Source organism: Geotrypetes seraphini, chromosome 13 (genome assembly GCF_902459505.1).
Source record: "Geotrypetes seraphini chromosome 13, aGeoSer1.1, whole genome shotgun sequence".
Lineage (NCBI taxonomy): Eukaryota > Metazoa > Chordata > Amphibia > Gymnophiona > Dermophiidae > Geotrypetes > Geotrypetes seraphini.
In genome coordinates, this window is record NC_047096.1 from 57,945,968 (window position 1) to 57,972,357 (window position 26,390).

At 44.8% G+C, this 26,390-nt stretch overlaps 1 protein-coding gene across 3 annotated transcripts in view; it reads left to right on the forward strand.

The window, feature by feature from the left end:
- SGCA (sarcoglycan alpha) overlaps window positions 1-23,814 on the forward strand; it is a 45,118-nt gene extending 21,304 nt beyond the window's left edge. Inside the window, exons 2-10 of one of the 3 annotated variants that reach the window (XM_033918590.1) lie at window positions 1,645-1,779; window positions 2,671-2,825; window positions 8,550-8,622; window positions 9,768-9,966; window positions 11,476-11,638; window positions 17,104-17,312; window positions 19,173-19,199; window positions 20,509-20,694; window positions 23,401-23,814. In XM_033918590.1, the coding sequence (XP_033774481.1) occupies window positions 1,645-1,779; window positions 2,671-2,825; window positions 8,550-8,622; window positions 9,768-9,966; window positions 11,476-11,638; window positions 17,104-17,312; window positions 19,173-19,199; window positions 20,509-20,694; window positions 23,401-23,404 (1,151 nt within the window). In that variant the 3' untranslated portion in view covers window positions 23,405-23,814. Of the gene's footprint in view, window positions 1-1,644; window positions 1,780-2,670; window positions 2,826-8,549; window positions 8,623-9,767; window positions 9,967-11,475; window positions 11,639-17,103; window positions 17,313-19,172; window positions 19,200-20,508; window positions 21,219-23,400 lie in introns of those variants that run through there. The other 2 variants (XM_033918592.1, XM_033918591.1) reach the window with 2 other exon arrangements.
- The last annotated feature ends 2,576 nt before the right edge of the window (window positions 23,815-26,390 follow it).

A 26,390-nucleotide genomic window follows, 5' to 3' on the forward strand; every position in this document is an offset into this window, starting at 1 on the left:
GATTTGACCATGTCACACCACTGCTTATAAAACTGCACTGGTTACCGAAAGAAAGCGGAATAGAATTCAAACTATGCTTTGTAGCATTTAAAATACTATTCGGAGATATCCCTAATAGCTTCCCCAGATTTACTGAGCTATTAGGTAGATCTGATGATCAACATAACTCTAAAAGCCTGATCCTATCATTGACCTAGCAGTGGCAATTCTTATGTTCTTAATCATTCAACTACCAGATAGCAAAAGTGTGGAACTTACTTTTCATCATAATTTGTACAACCACAGTATATACGCTCTGTTTTGCAAAAATCGAACCCCCTTTTACAAAGCCTTAGCGTGGTTTTTAGCTCCAGCTGCAGTGGTGAAAGCTCCAACACTTATAGGACTTCTATGAGCATCGGAAATGTTAACTTCCACGTCCGCTGCTAAAATCTGCGCTATGGCTTTATAAAACAGGGGTAAATACATGTTTTTAAAAAAGAAATCCCTACCAGGGTCCCAAAGAAACTCAGATTAATAATACAAGTCACCCGAAACAATGACAGTGTTAATGGTCAGCTTATATCTTTGATATATTACTTCAGACTGTGTGCATAAGTTGATAACAATTTGATAACTTTATATAGCATATATAATTCTTTATAGAATGCAGAATTCTTTGTAATATGTTTAAACTAAACTAAAACTTAAGTTTATAGATCGGGTCATCTCCATGGAAATGGAGCTCGACTCCTTTAACAATCATAAACCAATAATAACAAGAAATAATATTGATGAATAAATAAAAAAGGAAAGATAAACCAAAGGATCCAGAAAAAACAATAAGAAAAATTAAGAGGAATGAGATGACAGATACTTAGAGAATAATAAATGTTTTCAGTATTCTACGAAATGATTGAATTGAATTTAAGCCTCTTATTATAAGTGGAATAGCATTCCAAATCTCTGTTAGCTTAAACATATAAGAATTTGCCAATGTTCCTTACAATCTAATTCTATGTAGCAATATGCTCCTTGTAACTTACCTAGAACTCTAAGGAGGATTTGGTGAGACATGATATAAGGGAATGGGACTTGTGTACCACAGTTTTGGAGTTTTACAACCACACACAGGTATTTCAAGCATTTTCCCTATCTGTCCCGGTGGACTCACAATCTATCTGATGTACCTGGGGCAGAGCACGTGGCCTAACAGAGCAATAAATAAGAACTGTTTTTATGACATGATATCCCCACCCTATTGTTCTCTCCACCCCCTCTATCCTCCCTTTTAATTTATTTTATCTCGATGGACTTTACTTCTCCTTAACAATAGACCCTTTTGTTGCCATATGTCTCTGTCTGTTTTGTCCTTGATATTTTAACTATGAAACGCCCCCTTTTTAAAATAATTTAAATTTTAGAATTGTAAACCGTCTAGGTAACCATTGATAGACAGTATATCAAGTATGAAATAAACTTGGATTTGCCCAGGGTCACAAAGAGCAGCATGGGATTTCAACCCACAGCCTCAGAGTGCTGAGGCTGTAGCTCTAACCACTGCTCCGCACTCTCCATAACATAGCATTTTGAAATGTTGGTGCCTGTGGTCCAACATATATGTGACTGGTTTTTCTTTGCCCTTCCCTTCAATCCTGCATGCAGTTATCCTCGGGGGGCTTCTGCCAGCAGCACACATGGATCAGAATGTCTACCCTGTGGTAGGAGTGCTTTTCGTCCATGAGTTGGATCCAACCAACATCCAGATACTGTCTCCTACCTTTGACAGCTACGGCAACAGTGAGTGCTGGGGAGAAGGGTTAACAGGGAAGGTGGGTTGATTGCTTTAGAAATGGGAAGGAAATTATAGGTCTAATATGCAAATTAAAAATTCAGTATGTAATTGGGAGGAAGGTAGGAAGGTATCATGCTTAGTAAGACACAAGAAGGTTTAATTAACAGGAGATGACAACGCTGAAGCCAACTCCTCAACATTGCTGCCATCTTGATACACTCAAAACATCTCTGATTAGTGGGGTCTCCTGGAAGTTAAACATCCTTGGTTTCTAATAGGCTGTTTTGGGTAAATTGCTAAGGCAATAAACTCCGCCTACTGGCTTCACATTGGGTAATGGGCCAAGCCTGTTGCTGCTGTCTCTTTTTACTTAAACCTCCTTGGTGAGACCAACTAGCAATTCCAAGAGAATAAGCGTGGCTGTAAAGGAGTGTGGTCCTGATAGCTCAGGTGCAATACGAAGAAAGTTTGAGGGTAGGGCTGTAAACTGGCTCTAGATTTGTCTATTGATAGGGTTAATCTAGTCTGCAGTCTAATCCACTGCATGCATTGCACAAAATTGCAGTCTTGTTATTCTTGGGTATTGCAATTGAAAATAAAGAATACTTAGTTGATATTCCACCCATATTGAGGGAATTTGCTTTGGGATAGAATGAGTGAACACTGAGGGAATATGGGTTAAGATGGAATGAGTTAACAATGATGAAATATGGGTTGGGATGGAATGGGTTAGCAGTGAGGGGACATGATTTAGGATGCAATGGGTTAACAGTGAGGAAATATGGATTGGGTTGGAATGGGTTAACGATTAGGGAATATAAATTCAGTTGGGTTGAAGTGGGAAGTGGCTGAAAACACTTGAGCTCCACTCAACACAGGACATGTTTTTCTTCTAGAAATCTCTTCAACTACCCCTATGACGTTTCATGCTAACCTGGAGGGATACCCTGATCTTCCTCGATGGTTGCGTTACACCCAGCGTACTCCCTACCAGAGTGGATACCTGTATGGCTCCCCTACTCTCTCAGATATGAGTAGACAGATTATTGAGGTACTTGTCTGGGGCAATGACACCACCAGCAATTGCTTCTTGCTCCGGCATGGGACTTCAGCAAATGGACCAAGATACACTATGAGCAAACTTATGTGTGGCAGTGAGAGGAAAAGGGAGGGAGACAGAGTACATATGTTGTGTGTGTGTGTGTATATATATATATATATGAAGGCAAATCAAAAAGTAAAGGCAAAATACATTTAACGGCTTTAATAGAAGTAACTGTGAGCAATTGAGCATATCACTTTTCTACATAGTCCCCATATATGACGACACATTTGTTGTATTGTTCAACTATCTTCTGAATTCTCGCAGAGAAGAAGTTTTCCGGATACTCCCGAAGCCAGGTGAGCACCACTTGCTTTACTTCATCATGCTTTATCTTTTGCTCTCTGGGTCACAGTGATGCACCCAGGTCTCATCACCGGTGACGATTCTCTCCAGAATACTTGCTTTTGCAGATCAGTAAGCTGTTTGGGATGCTCTCATGCACAGACTTTCTTGTATCCCAAAATCATCATGCATTATGGCAAATGCAGATCCATAGTTGATATCTAAATTTGCAGCCAATTAAGACACCGTTATCCATCAGTCTTCTCTAATTAAAGCATCCACCCTGTCAATGTGCTTTTGCGTGCGTGATGTTGATGGGTGATCAGAACAACCTTTGTCGGTTACACCAGTTCTTCCCACTTTAAACCTTTTTACCCACTCATAAACCTCATTGATGCATGGTGCTAAGTCCATTCTGAGTCAATATCTGAAGGTGAATTTCCACAGGTTTCACTCCCTCTGCCCAAAGAAAGCGCACTACTGAACTTTGTTCGATGATGCAATCATGCAATGGAGCATCCATGTTTCTGACCTTTTGGCTGCCCCACGACTACAGTGCTGCACAGTGCGTGGACGAACTATCCAACAGGCAATGTACTAGTACATATGTTACTTTCTGCTATCGCATAATTTAACAATTGCCTTTAATTTTTTGTTTGCCCTCATATCCGGAACTTGGAGGCGAGGAGGATGGCAGTTTGAGTGCAGAGCTCCTCTCCCTGGACAATCTGCCTGCTTTTAAATATCAGCAGCAATGGGAGATCAATTGCTTTTACACCTAAGCAGCAACGGGACCAACCCACCAAAAACCCACAATCCCGGTCCTGCAAAAATATGAGCTCCACCCTCCCTGCAGTTCGCTAGGAAAATCAACTGCTTTTACACCTAAGCAGCAGCAGGACCAGCCACCACTACCAAGAGCCCTTTGCCCCGATCCAGCCAGGCATGTGAGCTCCTCCCTCTGCAGTCCATTGGAGAGATCAATCTACCTGCTTTTAAATATCAGCAACAGTGGGAAATCAACTGCTTTTACACCTCAGCAGCAGCGGAACTATCCGCAACTACCAAGAGCCCACAGACCCGATCCAGCCAAGAGTGTGAGCTCCACCTCCCCCTGCAGTCCACTAGGAAGATCAACTGTTTTTTACACCTAAGCAGCAACAGGACCAGCCACCACTACCGAGAGCCCTTTGCCCTGATCCAGCCAAACAAGTAAGCTCTTCCCCCAGCATTCCGTTGGAAAAATCAATATGCTTGCTTTTAAATATTATCAGAAGTAGGAGATCAACTGCTTTTACACCTAAGCAGCCTATAATAGGAGCCCTTGCCCCGATCCAACCAGGCATGTGAGCTCCTCCCCCTATATCCCGTTTAAGAGATCAATCTACCTGCTTTAAATATCAGCAGCAGTAGAAAAACAACTGCTTTTACATACAAGCAGCAGCGAGACCTACCGCAACCACCAAGAGCCCACAGACCCGATCCTGCCAGGAGTGTGAACTCCTCCCCCTGCAGTCCATTGGAGAGATCAATCTGCCTGCTTTTAAATATCAGCAGCAGTGGAGATCAACTGCTTTTACACCTAAGCAGCAACGAGACCAGCCACAACCACCGAGAGCACACAGACCCGATCCTACCAAGAGTGTGAACTCTTCCCCCCATGCAATCCGCTAAGAAGATCGACTGTCGGCTCCGGGCGGCTTTCCCGCAGAGGAGAGAATCCTGCATTCACCGTGGGCCTCATCTGGGGCAGCCTCCTTGGAGCGGCTGGGGCACGGGCAGTGTGTCTGGGAGGGAATGCATGGATGGGAGAACATCGCAGGGGAGGAGACATAGGCATCCTGGGACTGTCTGCCAAGTCTCTTCCCTGAAGAAGCCCTTTCTGGAAACGTCAATCGCTCCTCCTAAACTTACTTGCTCCACTTCATCACTGATGCTGAAACCGTGGATTGAAGACAAAGTTTTATTTTATTTTTCTTTCCAGCTTATGATTTATCTTTAATCTTATCTATTGTTTTGCCTTTTGTCTTTGTTTTGTTCTATTTCTATCATTTAAATTTCTCCAGAATTCTACTGTTCAATGGCTCCCCCTTCTGCTTCTATTCCTTTCTCTCCTCTCTTCTACCTTCCAAAGTATTTAGATCAATGCTGTCTTGTTAAAATGTTTATTTTATTTTTATTTTTCCTCTAACTCTACTTTTCACTTCTCTATTACCCTCCAGGTACTTTAGTTAGATTGTGAGCCTTCGGGACAGTAAGGGAATTTTTCAAGTACCTTTCTTATTTCTAATCTTAATGTATATTTTCTGTAAACCGCTTAGAACCTAACGGATGTAGCGGTATATAAGAAATAAATTACATTACATTACATTACATATCCATAATAATAAAACCCTTAGCGCGCATGCGCACTTCAAACTCCGTGCCATGCATATGCAGTAGAAGGAGCCAGCGGTGATTTCCCTGTCATCCTCCCTCGGCGACACAGGCTTCTTCTACTGTGCATGTGGAGGCACGGAGGCACTGAGCCAGTGGCGACCACCACGGCGGCGACTCCCCCCTCCCGCCCTCAGTCCATCAACACTATTTTTACACAGTTCAAAAGTATCCGTATGTGTGTGTGACTCAAAGGACCAAGGAGAGCACAAAAATAATAACAGTGAAGCAGGCGTTCCAATGCTCAGCATCCGGACTGTGGTTGGCGGTTGTTCAGGCTGGGGAGGGTAGAAACGACTAGAAGGAGGCAAAAGGAGTGATTTAAGGGTAGATGGGAGAAGGAGCTGAAGCGTCTCAGCACACGAGAAAGAAAGACAGACAGGCAGGGGGCAGGGAGAGAGACAGACAGAAAGTAAGACAGAAAGAAAGAGAGACACATAGAAAGACAGGGCAGGGAGAAAGACAGCGGGCAGGGGGGGAGAGAGACAGAAAGAAAGACAGACAGACAATGGGGCAGAGAGAGAGACAGAAAGAAAAACAGTGGTGCAGGGAGAGAGACAGAAAGACAGGCAAGGGGCCAGGGTGAGAGACAGAAAGAAATAAAGACAGGGGGCCAGGGAGAGAGACAGGAAGAAAGAAAGACAGAAAGAAAGAAATGCCTAAATCTACATATCTATTCTAGCACCCGTTAATGTAATGGGCTAAAAATCTAATATATATATATATATATATATATATATATATAAAGAAACTGCAGCTGAAACTTAATACCTGGTTTTAGCCAAAACCGAAACTGAAAACTAAACTTTGGTAGTGTAAATGCAAACTAATGAAGCTCACTGCCAGAGCAACCCTCTGCAAACCCCACAGGAGATTATTACCCTCCAGTTTCAGGAAATGCAAGCTCAGGCTGAGACTGGGAGAACCATTTTTCACAAAGACTTCTCAACACATCTGGCATATTTAGGGTCCAGATGCAGTTATTTATCCTCTGAGACATAACCTTTGTGAGGGTGTGTAAAAAAAAAAAAAAAAAGAAATTATTATTATCAGTTTTAATGTAAGCTGTGCACAAATAACAACAGAAAGTAATATTGAGATGTTTCCTAGATATATTTAGATAAAGGACACATGCGGTAAAGATTCTTACCTACACTTCTCTCTCCGTATTCGCTTTGATAGGGGATTAACAGACCTGCGAATAACTTTTTCATAAGTTATTCGCTGTTTTCTATTAAAAACCATCGTGAATATGGTGAAACCGCGAATAATATGGCGGGAGACCTGGCCTTTTCCTGAAGGAGAGGCAAAACACGGTGAAGAAAGTGCCGGGAATCAACGATTTTCTCTGTAAACGCTTGGAATCAGCGATTCCTCTATGCAAGCTGATCTCATTTTGGGGGAGGAGCCAGCAAGCTAAAAACTGCGATTACGGAGGGAGACGTGTACAAGTAAAGGAGTCCAGATACTGATCTACACAATCCAGAATTAAAAAGCACTTTGATGTTACTGAATGTGAGGACTATATGCTCTGAAAAATTACAATGAAGAGCAATATATAAACTTAGGGCCCCTTTTATGAAGCCATTTAGCATGGGCTGCTGTGGCAACAGCCCCAAAGCCCATAGAGATTTAAAGGGCTTTGGGGCTGTTGCCACACGGCTTTGTAAAAGAGGGCGTTAATTTCATTGAAATAGCACTTGCCTACTAACACTGTAAGCGGACCAGTACTTGTGCTTGAAATTCCCTTCCCTTTCTCATAGAATCTACCCTTCTGCATGCCACAAGTTTGATTAAAATGATTGTGTCTTCATCATATCCAACAGAGGCTGGAAATTCTTTAGAATCACCCAGATAGTATTCCAACCAATGGCACGGCGAGGGTGAGTGTCGACCGAGACGGTGGTGTCCCATCCCTTCCCTCTTTGCCCCCCACTCCTTCCTGACCCTTCTGCCGCTTGTTCACCCCTTCCCTTCCCCTGTACCTTTTGAATTTTCCAGGCGCGAGCAACATTACAAACTTGTTGGCTATCCCTCTGATGTCATTTCCTAGGCGTGGGGCCCGAAAGTGACGTCAGAGAGAGACGACACCGACGTGGGCAGCACATTCATAATGCTACTCGCGCAGGGAAAATTAAAGAGGTATGAGGGAAGGGAAAGGGCGCATGCGCACGGCAGGAGGGTTGGGAAGAAGCGGGGGGTGGCGAGGAGGATGGGTGCCGACACCCCTACCAAGGCTGCCCAGGGCGGACTGACCCCCCTTTATTATGCCACTGATTTCAACCAGAATACATAAAATAATTTAAATAATGAAAGACCTTAATGAAAACTGGGGCCTCGCATCCAGGATTTCGCCATGAAAAATATGGTAACCCTAGTCTAGTAGTATAGTAAGGACAGGGGTAATCCCCAGTCACTCATGCCTATGTCATCTTTACTCACAAAATGGCTGACGTGACTTCTTGTGGTACTTTCACAAGATTGCCACTAGAGGTCATGGCAGTGATTTTGAGAGCAAAGCCAGCATGGGCAGGAGCGACTGGGGATCACTTCTGCTCTGACTACACCCCTAGAATATCAGAGATTTTAAGATAGGCCCAAGGAGGGGCCATGAAGACAAGTCCTGTTCAGAGGGGAGAGGGAGATACATAGGACAAAGCACAAATTATAGGCTTCCACTGAAAACACATGGTCAGTTTCAGCTAAAACAGAAACCATGGTCATAAAACATTTTGGCTGAAACTGAAACCGAGCATTAAAAAAAAAATTGACTATTTTTGACACTAACCGAAACCAATATTCGATCAGCCTCTGTAGAAAAAGACCAGAGGCTCCTTTTCCATGAACATGATAACAGCGTGAAACAGACGTGCAGAATTTATCAGGTGTGGTTGCTGTTGCCAGAGATTATTGTGAAGTTGCTCTCCTTCCTTCTCTGTCTCTGTTTCTCAGGTGACTGCGTATCACAGAGATACCTATGAAATCATTAGGCAAAGGATCAGCTTCAACATCAACTCTACAAAAGGTAAACAATTCCTCCGTCCTTCTCCACTTTTCAGTTTATATTTCTGCAGCTGGTCTGCTTCAATGAAAGGAATTTTTTTTGTCTCTGTCTATTCTCCATTTTGATATTAAGCTGTTGGAAAAGTCCATGAACTATTAGAAGCCACTGCTTATCTCTGGGTGTGAGCAGTAAAGACCGGACCTACTTCTTGGGATCCTGCTGAGGATTTGTGACCTTGATTGATTGGCCACTGTAAGAGACATGATACTGGGTCTGATGGGCCTTTGGTCCGACGTAATTATGGCACATCTTGTGTTCTTCTTATCCAGGCCCATGACCCAATACTAGCACTGTTAAGTAAGAGACCTGGGTTGGGATAGGGTTGGGCCAACACCAGGTTAAATCTGGGCTTAGATCATTGATGCTCAAGACTCATGCTCAGAGATGGTGCTCAGCCCTTCAGAAGGTTGAAAAACAGGAAAGCCTATTGGTACATAGAAGCTACCGAGAAGCTTGACCTTTTGGAGGAAGCATATTTTCAGTTATGAGTCAAGACCATCTCAATGTAACCTTCCTAAGGAAATATGACAGGTAAAGGATGAACCTGGCTCAGGTCTTCAGTGTCTTCCATTATCCCTACACAATATTCTTCCATACCATTGTCCTGTCAGTGTTCATAAGAACTGCCATCTCCGGATCAGAACTTAGGTCCATCAAGTCCAGCGATCCGCCAACACGGAGGCCCAGCCAGGTGTAACCTGGCGAATCCTTAGTCACCTGTATCCTTCTATGCATCTTGCGAGGAGATGTGCATCTAACGTGCCCTTAAATCCCAGAACGGTGGGTTCCGCAGCAACCTCCACCGGGAGAGCGTTCCAGGTGTCCACCACTCGCTGTGTGAAGCAGATCTTCCTGGCATTTGTTCTGGGCTTGTCCCCCCTCAGCTTCAGTCCATGACCTCTTGTTCTAGTCACATTTGACATCATAAATAACTTTTTTTCCTGCTCTATTTTGTCGATTCCTTTTAGTATTTTGAAAGTCTCAATCAGATCCCCTCACAGTCTCCTCTTCTCAAGGGAGAACAGTCCCAGTTCCATCTACAACACCTCCCTCCATATTTGCTGTCAAACCTTTTGACCTAGTGTGATCTCTTTTGACCTTGGCAGGCTCCCATCTCCCATACCAGGTGGAATTCTTTGTGCAGAACCAGGATGTGGAGGAGCTGCTTCCCACCACTGTGCAGGAGGAGTTCCAAATTGCCCTGGATAACATCTGGAATCTGGCCAGTTTGACCATCGTCAACATTACATCAGCACTGGACCGTGGGGGCCGGGTCCCACTACCCATCGAAGGAAGGAAAGAGGGGTGTGTATTCCCTTAAGTATGCAGCATATTTAGAGGGGTGTCCTTTCATGGACAGTCAGTCTTAGTGAAAACTGGGCTCTGCAGATTTTGTTGTTGGGTTGTTTTTTTTATTTGACTGAGATATCAATTGTCTAAAAAAAAAAAAAAAAGACCATACTTGAGATTTTCAGATTCCATATAGGGTCACATAGAAAAGGTGCAAAGTAATGCACTTTGGGAAGAATAATCCAAATCCTAGTTACCAGACATTAGGATCCACCTTAAGAGTCAGCATCCAAGAAAAAAAATCTAGATATCATCCTAGACAATATGCTGAAATCTGCCTAATGTGTGGTGGAGACCAAAAAAGCAAATAGCATGCTAGGAAACTGAATAAGACCAGGAATATTATAATGCCTCTGTATCACTCCATGGTGCAACCTCAATTCTGGTCACTGTATCTCAACCAAGATATAGTGGAATTAGAAAAGGTTCAAAGAAGAATGGCCAAAATGATAAAAGGGATAGAACTCCTCATATGAGAGAGGAACGGCTAAAGATATTAAGGCTCTTCAGCTTAGAAAAGAGATGACTGAGCGGAGATATGTTTGACGTCTATAAAATTCTGAGTGGTGTAGAACAATTTTTTACTCTATCAAAACATAGAAAGACTAGGGACACGCAATGAAGTTATATGGAAATCCCTTTTTAAAACCAATAGGAGGAAATATTTTTTTCTCTCAATAAATACTTAAGCTCTGGAACTCATTGCCAGAGTATGTGGTAACAGCAGTTAATGTATCCAAGTTTAAAAAAAGGTTTGGACAAGTTCCTGGAGGAAAAGTCCATACTCTGCTATTGAGACAGACATGGGGGAAGCCACTGCTTGCACGGAATGTTGCTTCTCTACCAGGAAATCTTTACCTGGATTGGCCACTGTGGAAACAGGATACTGGGCAGATGGACCATTTCTGTGGGCAAGCTTTCTTTTCCTTAAACCAATCTCCAGATTGGCTTCACCTAGGAAAAGCTGAGATCACAAGAGGAGTGATGTACTCCCCTTGTAGTGGGGGAAGGGGGGGGTGAAACTATGAACTGTATACTTTCATACTGGGAAATGCGAAATGTAGACATTAGGAACATATCAACAGAAATGTTTTGGTCTGGTTGAATTATTCCAAGACATAAGGAAATCCCTTCTTTCCTTCCGCCAGACCTTTCTGTCCTTCCAACTGCAGGTCAGTTGGTCACCCTAATTTTCCTAGAGCCAGTGTGATTGCTGCTGGGATAGCCTAGGACAGGAGGGGATGTAACTCCCTCCATCATCAATACCTGAACAGTTATATTGCTCCCATCTAGACCCCCTGCTGTCAGAAGCTGAGAATGCAATCAGCACCCCCTGCCCATACAATTTTATAGCACCTTCTACTGGCCCTGGCAAATGGTCTGTTATATTGTTTTCAATCAATGTTTTGTGACCAGAACTAACTGCTTTGCACACTGAGTGTAGCCACTCTGTCTCCTATTCAGGGTTTATGTGAAGGTTGGTTCCGATGTTCCTTTCCCAACATGCCTGAGGGAGATTCAGTCCTTAAGAAATCAGGGCCGCTGTAAGGTGGAGCAGCAACCTCCCCTGCCTTGCTTTGACAGCTTCCTTCCTATGTTCAAGATCAACTGGTGTAATATCACCTTGGTGAGAATAATATTTATAAAAACCATATTCATTAAGGGGTTAATATGCAAAGTGATTGATTTAGCTGGCTAGAAATGGCTCTATGCCATTTAGCTGGTTAATGCTACTGAAAATAACTGGTTAGCATGGAACTGAAATCCAGCTCGTTTGGGGCCTTTCCAGGGGCGGAGTCAGCACTTAGCTTGCCAGCTGGACTGCATAAATAGGACCACAGAAAAGTCAGTCCTATCGTGGTAACCCATAGTGTTAGCCTGCTCCGGAAATTAAATCCTGGTGCCAGACATGGTGAAATGCTGAGTGTTTCCAGCTGGATATCAGACCATGTTAATAGCTTTCCGTTAATTTACCCAGACCCCTTCCCCAAAAATTGGGGAAGTGGAATTAGAACGTGGATGTCCAGTTTTCTCAGTTCTATTTTCCAGTCCCTAGACTGCAAGACTCAATGACTTGAAATGAAACAAGATATTATAGCCAGCAGCATAGCGAGGGAAGGAGGTACCCAGGGCACACAAACACACCCACCCCTCTCTGCATAATATTTCAAATCTTTCGGCCTCAGGGAGCAGCATCTCCTAACTGCTGCTCGCGCCAGCCTTAGCTCTCCCTCTGACACCACTTCCTGGTCCCACGACCAGGAAGTGACATCAGAAAGAGAGCTGAGGCTGGCAGCGAGCAGCACTGCCGCTGAAGATTTTTTAAGAGGGGGTGGGCAGAAGAGGTGCTAGCGCCCTGGCTAAGATGACACCTGGGGAGGTCCGCCTCATCTGCCCCCTTTCACTATGCCACTGATTATAACTGGTAGACAATGGCATAGTAAGGTGGGGGCAGTCCGCCCTAGGTGTTGTCTTAGTGGGGGAACCAGCTCCCATCCTCCTCTCTGCCCCTTCGCTCCTTCCCCATCCCTCACTACTGCGAGCCCCTCCACCTCCTTTTCTCCATACCTCTTTAATGTTCCCGGTGCAAGCAGCAACCCTAACCTGCTGCTTGTGCCCACATTGGCTCTTGCTCAGACGTCACTTCCTAGGTGCAGATCCAGGAAGTGATGTCAGAGGAATAGCCAACACTGGCGCGAGCAGCAGGTTGGCCAATGTTAAAGAGATACGAAGGAAGGAGCCTGTGTGGCAGGAGGGGACAGGGAAGGAGCGGATGGGGTTGGGGGCATAGAAGAGTGCAGGGGAGGGGCATCACCTCTCACCCTTGCTACGCCACTGCTGGTATGGTGAGGGTGAGAAACACTTTTTAATATAATGTGCAGAAGGTGCATAGGGCAGCTGTTGATCAAGCAGAGAATTATCTAACGAAGCCGTCGGGTCCTTAAGGAGTGTCAGTCCGCCCAAATAAGTCCAGAAAATAAAATGAGTCTGTCTCAAAGCTCCCCGAGAGTGTTCACATGCACCTCATTCCTCTTCCTCAATAACAGCCTGAACACCTGACTTATCTGGTGGGGTCTACAGGACTAAACTTTGAATCAGTCCAGTGAACTTGTGGGTCAGATGAAGAACTTAAAAATTAGGGGGGTCAAGGTTCAGATCCTGGCTAGTTAAATCACTTGTTCGGGGCAAACTTGCCATATCTAAGAGCACTTAACTATAGTAGTTAGTGCCACTGAAAATGTCTGCTTAAACATCCAATTCTGGTCTCCTTATCTCAAGAAAGATATAGTGGCACTAGAAAAGGTTCAAAGAAGAGCGACCAAGATGGTAAAGGGGATGGAACTCCTCTCGTATGAGGAAAGACTAAAACGGTTGGGGCTCTTCAGCTTGGAAAAGATACGGCTGAGGGGAGATATGATTGAAGTCTACAAAATCCTGAGTGGAGTAGAATGGGTACAAGTGGATCGATTTTTTACTCCGTCAAAAATTACAAAGACTAGAGGACACTCGATGAAGTTACAGGGAAATACTTTTAAAACCAATAGGAGGAAATATTTTTTCACTCAGAGAACAGTTAAGCTCTGGAACGCGTTAACAGAGGTTGTGGTAAGAGCGGATAGCCCTAGCTGGTTTTAAGAAAGGTTTGGACAATTTCCTGGAGGAAATTCTTGGATGTTAATGAGCTGTTTACAACATATATGCAGTGGACTTTTGATTGTAGCTGCCTTGAACTACTATAATACTGTTGTTTGTATTACTGTGTATTTATTCTTTATTTTGGGTTATTGTTAGTAATTCCAGCCCTTACTGTTACCATTTTCCTGTTAGACAGTCCTTTCCACTCTATGTCCCCTTGCATGGGGTTGACCTGCCCTCCACTGGACCCTCAAAAGTATTTGGAAGAGTAGTGAAAGTCAGATGCAGTTGTAAGGATCTGTGCTAGATCTCATAATTAGACAGTGTCAGCTGAACTGCTGCTGTTCACCAGCAGAGAGCGGCAGAGCTTCAGGAAACAGCTGGAGACTCTATCATCAGAAAGAAAGCAGAGAGAGAGTCAGTGAGGTACGGTAGGGCCTGGACTTCAGCCTGGTTCTTCCTGATGCTTTAAATGTTGAGCCCAGCTGGCTGTGTACTGGAAGCCTTTCCAGAAGCAGTTGTGAGCCTGGGGACTGAATATTAAAAATCATCGCCTTTAGAAGGGGGAGCATTAAAAGAGCTGATGGAAGGGGAGAGGCAGATACCAGACACACTAGCATAGGGTTACTAGATTTTAGGTCTGTAAAATACGGACACGTGACCCCACCCCCAGGCCCACTCAGCACCGCCCTATTCTGCCCAAGTCACGCCTCATTCCACCCCAGCCCCACCCCTGAACCTCTTCTCCTTAAGCTCCGAGCCGCATTTGGAGGTTCTGCATGCATGCATGTGATGTCACCGCGTTGCATCCATGGATGAGTAGATGCCCTGAGCTTGAAACTTTTCCAAAACCCAGGCAAACTGAAGCAGACCATTCAGGTGGGGTTCCCTGAATGGAAAAATTTAAATAATCAATATAGTTTGGTATTCTTGTGCTTTCAGGTAGACTTCCTGGGACACCAGGCCGCACAGTGGTACAAATTGTTAGCTGGATTTATAAATAAGAAACCAAAAACTGGTCTTAGGGACATTTGGAGTATTGAGATTAAGCACCAAATTCCTGCATCTCAATGGCCACGAATCTGGACTTGGAGGTTAAGATGTACAATGTCAGCATCTATGAGACAAACTTGGAGCATTATGGACCCCTGTTCAGTTACAAAAGTTGGACAGCTCTAAGTCAAATAAATGTTGGTATTGTCATCTCGAAGCAGGGACTTTAGATCATTTATTGTTCTACTGTCCATTTATTTTGGCTTTTTGGAATTCAATATGGGGCCAAATAAATTGTTTATTGGAAAATCCAGTGGCATTGTCTTATGATACTGTGTTATTTGGAATGTCAATGAGAGCTAAAAATCAAATATCATCTAAGAACAACAGACTTTTATTAATAACGACAGGAGTCGCCATACAACAAATTACGAGCAATTGGAAGAATTGGAAGAGGCTTAACTATAGTTTTTGGTGGAATTCATTGTGTCATATGTATAAAATGGAAAGAACATTAGCCATTCAGAAAGGGAATTTTAAGACATTTCAGATTTGGGAGCCATTAGCAAAATATTGTAAAGTCTAATCATTGTTTTCCCCTATAAACATACACATCCGGGAGGGGGGAGGTTTGATAGGATAATAAATTTAGATATATTGAATTGAGGGTCATTATAGAAATTATATATGTCAGTCATTGTGATGGAGGGGGGATTAATTTTGAAATAGATATTAATAGAATATTAAGTGTGGTATTGAAGTAAAAAATGTTGTATTTATTGTTACACTTATTGTAAGATTTGAAAATAATAAAGAATTGGGGGAAAAAAGAAACCCCCAGGCAAACTGCCGGGTTTTGAAAAGCCTTCCACATGCCCGGACAGTCCTCTAAAAAGAGAATATGTCTGAGTAAATCCGGACGTCTAGTAACCCTACACTAGCACATCTCGGGGCAGGAAGAGAAGGTAATTCTAATTTATTTCTAAAACAGCAGCATCTATACATGTTCTGTCCGGGTCTCCGCAGCTGGCATTGTGCTTGTTGCAGGTTCCGGGTCAGGTTTCCTGACAAGACGCAGCGACACCCGGAAACCTGCAACAAGAACACATACATAATACACATATCTACAGTATTTTCATCGTCAAATAAAATTTTTTTTCACAATTACTGAGCCTATTAAGGGTATTTTGCTAATTAAATTAGGCACCCTTTATAGAAGCAGCCCCTCAGTGTGTAAGTTGCAGTATTTTGTAAGTTATGTAGGTATATGTAGGTTCTGTCCATGTTTCTTCCCTGTGAATGCCCCAGTGGCATAGCTATGGGTGGCCCAGGTGGGCCCAGGCCCACCTACTTTGAACTCAGGCTCACCCAGCAGTGGCCTAACTGTGATGTGGCTTGCAAGGATCCCCAAGCCCCGCCAGCTGAAGACTCCTGCATCTCTTCCTCCTCCATCCTCCTCCCAAATAATCAGGGATCTCTTAACTCCACTCCCCTGAGCCCCTTTTAAGTCCTTCAGTTCTTTACCACACTTGCTGCTTACAGGAGCCATCCCTCTCATCCTACTCCCCGTTTAAAGGACCAGAAAGTCACATTAAAGAGAAGGCTCAGGGCCAGCGACAACGCTTGTTGCTCATGATAGGGTTACCAGATTTTCCAAATGGAAAATCCAGACCCGTGGTCCCGCCCTGTTCTAGCCAGCCATGCCCCCATTCTGCTCCGACCTCCTTAACCTGCACAAATAACGAGCGACATTGGGCGGCATTCGCACGTGCCAGAAGCTTTTCAAAACCTGAACAAAGTGCCGGGTTATGAAAAGCCATTCGGATCCCCGGACATGTCCTCAAAAGGAGGACAAGTCTGGGGAAATCCGGATGTTTGGTAACCCTACTCATGAAGTACCGGGGGAGAGGGAGGCTGGGACAGTGGAGATAAAAGATCTCCGATCACTTGGAGTGGGGGGAGAGCAAAGAGAGACACCTGGCAGGGAGTTGGGTTCTTGTGCCCACCCACTTTGAGCCTGGTTTGTTGAGTTTAGTTATCAAACTCTTAGGAGGCCTGAAAGTTAATTGTTGGAAGGTTTAGGGCTGAAGGTTTGCCTCCTGGGCCCACAATCCTTGGACCAGCTCTGAGCTCAATGAAGGGATGTAGCTCTTCAGGTCGGCCGGGGATGGGGGATGGGACAGAGGGAGAGGACGGAGTTATAGTAGCTGGATTTAGGGTCCATGATTGCAGAGGTCTCAAAGGAGCCCTGGATGCTACAAAAATCCCAGCAAAGTTGCAAACAAATTCTCCCTGTGCCAGATCCCAGCCCTGGTGTCAACTGAATGGAGCAGAAAGAAAATTTCTGTATCAAAACTAGAATCTCCTGGCAGCTCCATAAAGAGGTGATTGTGGTGGAGGAAGGAAAGGCACACCCGAACACCTCCCCCAAAAGAGTCTGAGACTTCCTTGGCTTTCTTTCAGATTGATAAGTCGGCTACAGAGGCCCCAACTGAGGATCCATTTATTGGAGATGGAGTGATGGAGTCTGGCAGCGAATTCAACCCACCTGAAGACTCTGAGGATTTGAATTTCTTACCTGATTACCTGCTCACGATCCTTCTCCCACTGCTCGTAGCGCTACTTCTTGCTATCCTGCTTTCCTACATCATGTGCTGTCGTAGGGAAGGGCTGTAAGTACTGAACAAGCAATGGTGATATTTAAGTCACTGAGCGTTGCTAACTATATATCACCGCAAGTTGCGCTAGACAATTTGCATAGCAATTAGATGCAAAACATGCATATTTTGCATCTCATTACTATGTAAATGTCTAACTTGACTTGCGGTGATATACCATAGATTTCATTAGGGCCAAAAGCTGATGGTGAAATAACACCAGCTCTTTGGAACAACGGTCCAATGTTCCTGGACAGCAGGGATAAAGATAACCCTCCTGGCCCAAACCCCCCAAGCCAAATCCCCTCACAGCCCCCAACCCCCCTGGTGGCTACCTTGATAATCCCTGTGCTCTAGTGGGGTCCGGTGGGTTGTCCCATCGCTCTTGGCCTCTCCAGTGCTGCAAAGAAAATGGAAACATCACCAACCACCCCCATGCTGACCCTCCATGGCCCAACTCTCCCCCATGTTGATACCTCCATGGTCCCCCTAAACCCCCAAACCTCTGGTGGCTACCTTCATAATCCCTGATGAGGTCTGGGAGGACAGCCAGGAGCGATGTCCCATTGCTCTTGGCCTCTCCGGTGCCACAATGAAAATGGAAATATGACCCCTAGTGGCTGTCTCGCCATTTTCTTTGTGGCGCTGGAGAAGCCAAGAGCAGTGGGGCATTGCTCCTGGCCAGACCTCACAGAACAATCAGGGATTATCAAGATAGCCACCAGGGGGCTTTGGGGGGTTTCAGGAAGCTGTGGGGGGGGATTGGCATGGGGGACGTTTGAGCCACGGAGGGGTCAGCATGGGGGCATTTTGGGTCCCGGGAGTTCAGCATGGGGGAGGGGGGGGCAGAGGGATTTGGCATGGGGGGTTTGGGGCCATGGGGGAAGGGAATTTTATCATGGCAGCTGCAGCTTTGCATGGCCCAATGCTTCTGGGCCACAGGAATAATGCTGCTTGTGAGGTGGTATACAGGCAGCATTATTCCTATAGGATGGGATTCAGCAACCTGCAGTGCAAGGATACCACAGGCTGCTGACTCCTATAGTGAACCTTTATCGCACCTTGATGAATCCCCCCTTAACAGCTAAAACAGTAAAACAATCATATAACAGGAATATGACACGTCAGCAGAATATGATATAGTATGACATTAGCATAAGACCAATGAAACACTTAAATAAGCAGTCATTAGAACAGTGTCTCGCAAACTTTTTCACACCATGGCACACTAAACTCGGGGCTGTAGCTGGAGGGTCTCCAGCCTGTCTGGATGTCGATGCGATGATGCTATGCTCAATTTGTGATGGGGCTCTGAGCTTGCTAACTCTGAAATTGGTACGCCAGTGGGGGGAGTGTGCGGAAGATAGGTGCTGGCGCTGGCTGACTGGCTACAAGACCTGCCTCTTGCTGCGAGAGGCACATCCTGGAGGTAGTCATCTGGCGCCGGTGCCTCTCCTCCTTGCCAGCGTCTCGTAGCATACCCAGAAACTCACTGCGGCATACACTGCATTAGAACCTTCAAATATCATAGATGTGATGTTAATGCTTTTCCTACAATACAGATTATCCAGGGGCCAAGTGCAGACATCAACTGATCTCTATCTTAGGACATAAAATAAGACCAAAATTGGAAAGTGTAGCACCCTGAACAAGAGAAATGAGGGGATTAGCAGTTTTATTTGGATTCATTTGCAATTCCCTATACAGATTCCAGGAAGTTTGATCTTAGTACTGGCTGAATTAACACAGCCTGGCTAGCTTGAGAGCCAGACCTGTCTCCAGGACTGGAATTGCACTGCTCTACACAGTAGGAACGTGACACTCTTTTACTTTGTAATGTATCCCAACTTCACGGAGTTCTCTTTTTTTGTGCAGGGAAAAAAGGGACTCCCTGACCTCTGAGTAAGTAGATCTCAGTGATGCCAGCTTCCTGTGTCAGGCCTGGGCATTCGCATGCTGAGTGGAGTGTCCACATCCTGTGTGTTGGATGTTTTCAGAGGACTGTCCAGGTGCCTGGGGAGGTTTCCAAAACGCGGCAATTTGTCTGGGTTTTGGAAGGCCTCGAGCTCGGGGCCGCATCTGGAGGGCCTCTAAGCATGCGCGGATGCGATGTGTCATCATGCTCTGAGGTCATCCAGAAGAGGCTGCGAGCTCGAGGAAGAAGAGATGAAGTTCATGTGGGGGTGGGGGTGGGGCAGAGTTGAGCGTGAATAGCCTGGTGACTTGCTGTGTCACACAACATAGCCAATCACCACCAGGGCTAGGTTCAACGGCCATATAGACCCAAATTAAAAGCAGGTCTATCTTTGGCCGCTAGAACTTAGCCAGCCAGTAGATGGATATCGGGCCATGGGGGAAAGGAATTTTATCATGGCAGCTGCAGCTTTGCATGATCCATTGCCAAATCTAAACCAGAAATTCAATGCTGGTTGCCAGATATGGTGCCGGCATTGAATTTCTGGTTTCACCGCAGAATATCAGGAGGTCTCACATATGCCAACTGTCTAGCTGATATAATCGCTTGTGCCTAAGTGCATAGAGAACTGGCTTTGTTAGTATCCTATGATGAAAATAGGTGTCTACTGTCCTTTATAAAGCATATTCAAAGAGCAAAAACCTGAGGGGAAATATTATTCAATGATAGTACACTATATGTAATCCCCTGATGCAGTCTTGGAAAAGTTGATAGCACTGACGTGTTCCCAATAGGAATATATGAAAACTAATTCTTAGTATGTGTATGTGGCCTCAGTGCATAAGTGAAAGCTAATGAACACTTGGTGAACCAGGGTTCCAGGCTTCAACAACTTGAAGGGAGCTATTTTTCAAGCCCCACTGTAGGCTCACATATGTGCACTAAATCAAATACGTGAACCCTTAAGTGAAGGTTTCAAAATGTGCCGTGAACAAAAAACAGTGTTATCAACTAGTCCAAAATGCTGCTCAAAACTGCATGAGTTACTTAATTTTTTTTTTTTTTGCTTTTGTGTTGTGTGTCTGTCTTGTAGACAGCTGTGTACTTACAATGTGGGGACATAATGCATATATCTGGTATGTAGGGGGGTTCCCCCATTTTGAGGAAAGTCATATTGCGAAGACCTCTTTCCTCCCCCTCCCATCCCCATGCCCCTTCCTGCCAGTCTTGCCACTGCCCCTCATCACCCCTGGTCCAAGATAAAAACTGATTCCTATCATTCTTTCTCTTTCCAAGTATCCAGATGGTCCATCATCAATCCATACTGATCAACACAGAAGAGCTGAGGGAGATGGCAAAGGGCCGGGATGTGCCACGCCCACTCTCCACTCTGCCCATGTTCAATGTGAGGACGGGTGAGAGGACATCACCTCTGCCACAGCACCGCGACACCTCTCGGGTGCCTCTCATCCTCGCCCAAAAGTGAGTGCTCACTCTGGTATGATGGCCATGGGGAGAGATAAACACAGGAGAGCCAAATCCACAAACTCAAAAGTCACGAGGCAAAGAGTGGAAATGTCCTAATGAGACTGGTGAATTCAATTTATTTCATAAAAGTATTTTATTCAACAAACAACTGGATAGTACAAATTCAATGACTCGGCATGTACATGTTTCGGCCAAAACCGGCCTGCCTCAGGAGTCTTAAGAGTCTTATGGAGGATTAAAAAACCCACAAACGCATGAACTTCCTGGTGGATGAAATACACTTATTTCCTTTGTTTTATTTGTTTATATTACCTTCAGCAAGTTAGGAGGCAATCTCAGCCAAGCTGTATAGGCATCAGTCCTTTTCCCACAGCTCTGCCCTCAGCTGATGTCTAGGGAAAAAACAGGAATTCACCTCCCTCGCTCAGGTCCCCTGAATAAATTCTCCTCAGCTTACTTAGCTCCCAGGGAATGACCTCTGTGTACTACACTATTCAATAAAGAGACTTTGAGCACTGCTTTCCTCTTGCTCTCCCCCTCCCCATCCCATCTTGTCAAAACATAATGACACAGGCAGCACGGTGCCTTACATGAGCTATCTGCACTTATCAGAGCTTTTGTGATGAATTCAGGGTATATATCTGGGCAGAAATTGGGCACTTTTTTTGGGGGGTGGGGCAAGTGTGGGAGTTGTTACTTGCTTGTCCCACTGGAAGCAAAATGCTGGCTCATTTGTCCTTAATATTATACGAGTTTGGCGTTTACAGCGCCCTTGTAATTTCATAGTTGGCCCGGGTGGTCTGTTTGACACCCAGACAGTAACACAGCTCTGAGGACTAGATTTTCAAAGAAAACGTGTAAAAAACCAACAGGCTCCCATTGCAGCCATTAGAGTCTCTCTCCAAAAAACGCTCATGCAAATGAGGTTGGCGGAGAGTCGCGAAGACTCGCTAAATTTGCATGTGCCCATCGTTGGTTACAGTGATGGGCAGATGCACAGAATAAATGAAAAATAAAACCCACATCAACAGCGGGAGAGATGCCCAATGTCTCCTGCTGCTAACCAACACCCCACCCCCAACTCCCCCCTGTAGTAGGAGAGATGCCCCTCCAGCCAGCCATCTGAAAATAAGGTAAGGGGGGAGTCATTGGAGGTACGGGGAGGGGATTGCATGGTGGCAGGAGAGTGTGGGCAACTCTCCCACCTCCAAGGGGGGTTGGGGGGTGTTGGTTAGGAGGGTGAGATTGGGCATCTCTCCCGCTGAGGGGGGTGGAGGGCATGTCAGTTGGGAGGGAGAGATTGGCTATCTCGCTGCTGGGGGGAGGGTGTTGGTTGGCAGTGGGAAACATTGGGTATTTCTCCTGCTGCCAGTGGTGTGTCGGTTGGCATCGGGAGAGACAGCATCCATCAATGCCACAGGTAAAGGGGAAGGGCGGAGAACTACCAGCAAACCATGCAAATGCTTTTTTCTACACAGCTTCTATGCGACATATATGCTGCCCCGTATTTTTTTCAATGCCCAGTCAAAACACACGCCAGAAGATGCACTTTTAACAGTCACTATACTGGCTCCCCCTGGACCATTTGCTCATTTCATTATTGAAGAGTCCATTTGCATGGCAGTGTCGGAAACCGCTAGAAAGCTCCCTAAAACCAAAGAGAAGCCGTTTGGATAATTTGCCGCTAAAATGCTTGCAGACTAAACCGTCAAAAACTAGTTTTGTGACCGCATAAAGTTTTGAGAATCTGGGCCAGAGTGAGAGCTGAACTAGTTTAGAACTGGAGATTCAATCGTGGAGAATGACATGGGGCCAAATTTGTCCCCCGTCCCCACGAGTTTTCTCCCTGTCCTATTCCTGCAAACTCTGCCTTAACCACACAAGCCTGAAATACTTATGATTTTAAAGTGTTCAAGATTTGTGCAGATGAAGACAAAGCTTGCAGGAATGGGGCAGAAACAGGGACAGAGCTCACGGGGGACGGGATGGGGATAGAGAGATCCCATGGGGATGGGAAAATGTGTCTCCCTGTCATCCAGGGATGGGTTGAGCACACCCAGAGTTTTGCAGAGAGAAGCAATTCTGTGATTTGAAGTTAGGAGCTCTCATTTCAGCAGCTTTGTTGTCTGGCAAGCAATGAACCATATTTCCTCCTACAATTAATTCAAATCCACAGCCAAGCGATATACAGTCTGCCTCGGCTGATCATTGATAAACCTGCAAAACGCCTTTTCAAGCTGAGTGCCAGGGCACCCTTCTCCAAGCCAACCACTAAAATGTGAAAGGGAACAAGCCAGAAAGAATAGCGAGGAGAAAACAAGAGAGTGTGTCCTGTCTTGGGGAAGACATAGCTAGGGTTACCAGATTTTCCCGATGGAAAATCCAGACCCATGGCCTGCCCTGTTCCAGCCCGTTCCGCCTGTGTCACGACCCGTTCCACCCCCCCCCCCCCCCAGACAGCATCTGCAAGTGCGGATGCAACGCAATGATGTTACCTGCACGCATGCCTGAATGCCCCTTCCCGACACGATTTTGTTGGGAAGCTTTTTAAAACACGGACAAAGTGCCAGGTTTTGAAAAGCTATCCAGACCCACGGACATGTCCTCGAAAAGGAACAAATCCGGACGTCTGGTAACCCTAGACAAGTCATTACCACTTCTAAACCTCTAATTGGGTTCTCTTTTACTTATTCATGTCAGATAAAGACAAAACACTGCAGAATAATAATGGCATTTGTCAAGCAACTGGAGAGAGGCAAGGATGATGAACACCTCGCTTTTCGTTCTGATTAGATGACCTGCATTTGCCAGTAATCAAAGTCCAGGAATCCAGGTTCGAATCCAGCCCTGTGCTCATATGTTAAACAGAGAAAATGATGTTTAGGAAGCCAGAAGTCGAATTCCAGATCTTATAAGCAGCTGATCATGAGGAGTAGAGACTGCTGGCACACAGAGGCAATGCGCGAATGAGTGGGAACTGATGTTTCTGTGTCTAGGGGCAATGTGGGTGAAGATGAGCACCGACTTGATGAAATACTGGGCAAATCTGAATTGCTTTTCCCCCCCCCTTTTTAATATATACAGTATGTGTGATTAAATAACTTATTTTGCCTGCTTCTCTGTGTCCAGAAAACCAGCTCTCTAAGCTTTATCATAGATCACAAATTTTGTTCTGTGGAAGTGCCCTAAAAACGACAATCCCCACATTTGCTGCTGATTCTCTAGGTACCTGCAGAGAAACCTTTCTTGCCTTCTCTCGATCTCTGTTTTATGCACTGAGGAAACAGGGAACGGCTAGCTGGAATACTGTTCTTCTCTCCTCTGAAATCCAGATGTCAAATAGGTGCCGCCAGGCCTCCTCCTCCCTCCACCCCAGCAGTGGCTGCACATCTGTCTCCCCAGCATTCTGAAAGCTGTCTGCTTTAGGATCCTCTAGAGGTGGATTTTATATAATTAGTGCTTCTGGTTCCTCCATACAAACTCCTCTTTCCTCCCCACTAGCATAGGCAGGTCACAGGCACACTTAATCTGTCAGGTCCAGAACACAATACCTGCAACACTGCAAGATTTTACTTATTGATAACACGGAACACACAGAGATAGTATATAATACATGTGGGAACATAGGCCAAAGCTTTATTTCAGCAGTTGAGTAACAACATTTAAAGGAAGCATCCAGGCCCATGCAAGCCTGCAACTCACCTGATAGCCTCTCCTTGCCTTTCAACCAGCTAGGGAGGTATTTCATAGTTCATACACACCGTGGCTCACTTTAAGAACATAAGAATAGCCTTACTGGGTCAAGCCCAATAGCCCGTTCTCACAGTGTGGCCAATCCAGGTCACTAGTACCTGACCAAAACCCAATGGCTTAATAACATATGGACTTTTCCTCCAGGAATTTGTCCAAACCTTTCTTAAAACCAGCTACGCTATCTGCTCTTACCACAACCTCTGGCACTGCGTTCCAGAGATTAACTATTCTCTGAGTGAAAAAATATTTCCTCTTATTGGTATTAAAAGTATTTCCCTGCAGTTTCATCGAGTGTCTCCTAGTCTTTGTAAATGTTGACGGAGTGAAAAATCGATCCACTTGTACTCATTCTACTCCACTCAGGATTTTGTGGACTTCAATCCTATCTCCCCTCAGCCGTCTCTTTTCCAAGCTGAAGAGCCCCAACCATTTTAGTCTTTCCTCATACAAGAGGAGTTCCATCCCCTTTATCATCTTGGTCACTCTTCTTTGAACCTTTTCTAGTGCTGTCCAACTAGGCAGCTAGGCCAAGTACTGCTTCAGTTTTCTGGCCACATGTCTACCTTTCTGCACCAGCTAGGCATGATAAACAGGACCACGGTCCCATGTCAGCCTCTGTCTTATCTTTTCAGTGACCCATAATCATTTGCCTGGATGATGTTGCCAGGCACATGTTTATTTGGGCTTTGGTGCCTCCACAGCTATGACAAATTTCATTGATAATTAACAGCAAGTTGTGTAAAAGCAGTTCTTTTTTTTTTATTCTTTATTCATTTTAAAACTTTCATCAAGTGTACAAATATTCATAATAAACACAATTAGTCTGAGCACTTGAACATCTTATCATTATAACTTATAAGTAGAACTGTAACCCTCCCCCCACCCTCCCTCAAATCCCGCTATTCATTATAAGATCATATATTTGAAACCCTCCCCCCACCCAATACTAAATGGTGTATAATTAATAGAAAAATGGCATCTAATCATGACAGAAAGATGTTAATGGCTCCCATATTTTAATAAAATTTTTATAATTTCCATTCTGTACCGCTATTGATCTTTCCATATTACTAATAACTGGAAAGATCATAGTTGGCTTAATTTTAATTTTTGGTGGAATTCAGTATGTCATATATATAGAAGGGTTAAAGCAGTTCTAAAAGTAACAGAGGCCCTGATATGCTAACCTTATTGTTATAATCCTGTGATGCGTTGTACTGGCGGTAAATTTTCTGATTTCAAAAAGACGAGCGACGCTGCATAAACATGCAAAGGAGCTCTGCGAAAATCCATGAAAATTCCATCAGTCGTTGGGCAAGATGACTGACACATGTGCAGAATACTCCAAGGAAAGAGGCATAAATGTACACATGAACCAGGAAATTTTATGTTGTAGGCATGCATGAGCATCAATCATAGGCGTACCTTATTGTAGTGCATCATGGGCGCACGTCATAAGCATCCGTCAATGCCATAGGTAGAGGGGAGGGGCGGAGAACTAGCCGCAAATCATGCAAATGCTTTTTTCTACACAGGTTCTACAAGACATACAGTCATGTGAAAAAATTAGGACACCCCATGAAATATTCAGTTCTTTCTTAAGAAATGTTCACATAAATTGCAGCTATACTCACTTGAGGAACGTAGAGAGAGAGGAGACATGATTGAGACGTTTAAATATATCACGGGCTGTATCAAGGTGGAAGATGATATCTTCTTTCTTAAAGGGCCCACGGCCAAAGGAGGGCATCCGCTGAAAATCAGGGGTGGGAAATTTCATGGTGATACCAGGAAGTATTTCTTCACCGAAAGGGTGGTTGATCATTGGAATGAACTTCCACTGCAGGTGATCGGGGCCAGCAGCGTGCCAGATTTTAAGAAAAAAGTGGATAGGCATGTGGGAGCTCTTGGGGGGCGGGTCATTAGAATGGGCAGAC